At 41.5% G+C, this 3,280-nt stretch overlaps 1 protein-coding gene across 1 annotated transcript; it reads left to right on the top strand.

Moving 5' to 3' along the window:
* The first annotated feature begins 1,417 nt into the window (after positions 1-1,417).
* Positions 1,418-2,368, top strand: LOC133345715 (lysophosphatidic acid receptor 5-like). Its single transcript, XM_061556695.1, is given in 3 exon segments — positions 1,418-1,598; positions 1,601-1,779; positions 1,781-2,368. Coding segments are annotated over 3 exon segments (948 nt in total).
* The last annotated feature ends 912 nt before the right edge of the window (positions 2,369-3,280 follow it).

Raw genomic sequence — 3,280 nt, forward strand, 5'->3', positions numbered from 1 at the left:
CATATTTTCTTAAGCCGACGAGAACCAACGAAAATTTTAGGAAGAACAAAAAAAATTACAGAAAATCGTGTCTGCAACAATGCGCTATGCAATGTGTGTGCTCCCTGGAGGTCATGTAATGTGGTGGATGTGCATACTGCCATCAAGTCCAACAAGGAGTGGTAATTAATTGCATGACTTCCAAATCTGCAATCATCACACACCCACATGAGCATACACGTTGGGTGAAAAAGCTTTCACATTTTTTACTCATGATGTTGAATGAATGCTGAAAAGAGTCTTAATTTAGTTTTTATTAGTACAGTGCAATTTACCTTAAGTATGCACAACATCGTCGATAAACACGAATCTCCTTGGGTAATATGAAATTAACAAGGCTTCATGATGAAGTTGCATGATTTCTAGAGCAATTTGGTTGAGCACTCATTGCTTGGTGTGAAGTGTCGACTCAGCGGGGCCCTGTGGTCGTGTGAATCATCCCATATGCGATGGGGCAGATGTAAGGAGGCCCCTATCGCTATTACTGGGGTATGTCCAGGTGACGGGGTTCAACACCTGTGACGTGAGAGGGTTTCCTCTGGAAATTATGAAACACAAATATGGATGCTGTCACTTAAGGTCAAACGATGTTGCCCTGGCGAATGAGCTCACTTATCTTGTTTCTTTCCTATTTGTACAGGAGAGACTGGAGGGGTGAATACAACTCATCCCAGACCACCGCATTGCAGGCAGAAACAACTTCGAGCTCTGTGAGTGACAACATGGAGCACATCACTGGAAAAGCACAGCGTCACAGATTAAAAGGCTATTTTAAGATACACATTATCTCTATCATGCTATTGCATGCACTCCTTGTCATCATCATGGACGATGGGATCATGAGAAATCTGATATTGGCCAAAGGGGATTCTGTATAGAAAAAAAAATCAGCAAATTCTGAAGAGCTCGAGAAAGAGGTAACCCTAGAGTAGGTTGAAGTGGCAGTAGAATACCTGCAGTCCAGTATAAGACAGCAGGAGTGACTTGCACTACTTCCAGGAGGATATAACAGCAGTCGTCAGATGATGCTGGAACTGTAAAAGATAAAGCAGTAACTTACAACATACAAATGTTGCAAGCAACAAGAAACAAAACGCAAATCAACAAATCCGATTAGTATATGTTGTGAATAGACACCGCATGCGTAAAAGTGCAGCTAAACAAATATTGGCATGACAAAACACGACAAGAGATCATACAGCATTATCTTCCATTTTCAACGTCACAATCCTTCACGACCATCATCTTCATCATCACCATCGTTGCTGTGTAATTGGTATGGAATGACTCCGATGCTATTTCTTTTCTGTGGTACTTTGTAATGCACAAACACGACATTTTCTTCTTGTTTACAGCACCGTGTGATCTTTCTGGAAGAATGGACGTGATCGAGCTCCTTCAGTTTTGGATCATTCCGTCCTTTTACGCCATCACGGTGGTTCTCGGCGTCCCACTGAATGCACTCGCTCTGTGGGTGCTCAGCCGTGAGAAGAAGTCATCCATGTCCATCTACATGCTCAATCTGGCCGCGGGGGACTTGCTCTTCCTGCTCTTTCTACCGATAAAATTGACTATCACTTTAGACAAAAAGTATGGATTTTGTCACGACATACATGCGTTTTTCATATCATGTTATTCTTCATAAATATCTATGCCAACCTCATACTGTTGGCGGTGATAAGCGTGGACAGGTATGTGGCAATTGTGCATCCACTGCGGATCTCGCGCCTGCGTCAACCTAAGGGTAGCGTGGCTCCTCTGCCTGCTGTGCTGGGTCATCAGTATGATTAATATTCTGCCTGTGACCCACGTAAATAATTTTCTTAGCTACGACAATGTCACTACGAACAATGTCAGTTTATTGATTGTTCAGTGCTATGAAAAATTAACTGCAGAAGATTTCGCATTCGTGATAGCTTACAGGCTTTATGTGTTCTTTGCTATCTACCTCACATCCCTGGTCATAGCGTTGTTTTGCTATGGAAATGTCGTGAGAGTACTGGTCATGCAAAGAGGGCAGACAGAACTGTTAAGCAGGAAAAAGAAGATTCATGCTGTTAAAATAACAAGTGTGAGCTTAATCACATATATTGTGTGCTTCATTCCTTACAACTCAACACATATAACAGGCTTCATACAAACTAAAATCAATGCATTTTCTCCGAATAGTCTGATAATATTTCGAGATGTAGCACTTTGCCTGAGCGCGTCAAACAGCCTCTTTGATCCACTTATCATCTATGTGGCCTCTTCTTCATTTCGTAATTCTATAAAAAAGATTTTAAAATGCAGGGACCCTGTCTCAAGGGTGGCAGCCATGACCGAATAGTGCAAGTTCAAACATTTATGTTAGAAACTTGAGCTACAGAACTCGATGGGATATTCCTTTTGAAGAAAATCGGTCTTGTTTGAGAGCGAATTTGGCAACCTTGTACGCTCATGTTGTGATTAGTTGTGTTTATATATGGGCATTGTTTAATCATGGAAGCTCATATTACAAAGAATTCTGGCCAGAATTCCGCCCTGTTTAACTTGATAGCCAGGCTTGTAGACATTCAACCCATGCACTGGCATGTCCACACCTCCCTCTATGAGCAGAATGCACCCCATACACTGCCATCATATACACAACAGAATTCACCAAAATGGTAGAAGCTATTTTGGGGTTCCTGAATTGCAGAGTTTCCCCACAATTCATCAGCCACCATTCTACCTGCGAGATTCATGGCAATCCACACCTGGGTAGTGAGTGAACACGATCATCGTTGCTGTTCATAAAACATTGTACCATGTCCACACTGGAATGGAAACTCCACCTCAAAACATGCTTCCCTGATCCTCCTAGAAACTAATGCACACTGATTCCAATCTAGAAATTATGAGGAAAACCAATCCCAACAGAAACAAGTGCAGGCCCAAACACGAAAGGTGTCAACAACAAAAACACGTGTAGTGTGTGTTCAAAAATCTCTCTGCTGAAGAACGGCATAGTCATCTTATAAACTAAACTATAACCTATTTTTAAATCCTTTATATTAAGTTCGCGTGCTTGCTTGCTTGCTTAGGACCGTGCAAATCTTTCGGTCGTTTTTTAACCCACTTCCCGTGATCCAATCGAGCTGACATTTTCCACACAGACTCGTTGTGCCAGACAATTATTGTTCGTGAAAAAAATTCCCAAATTTTTACACTTTTTAGGCAAAAAAAATGTATTTTACATATATTCAAATAGAACGCATTC

This window comes from Lethenteron reissneri, chromosome 22 (assembly GCF_015708825.2).
Source record: "Lethenteron reissneri isolate LAM-NWPU_2019-01 chromosome 22, ASM1570882v1, whole genome shotgun sequence".
Lineage (NCBI taxonomy): Eukaryota > Metazoa > Chordata > Hyperoartia > Petromyzontiformes > Petromyzontidae > Lethenteron > Lethenteron reissneri.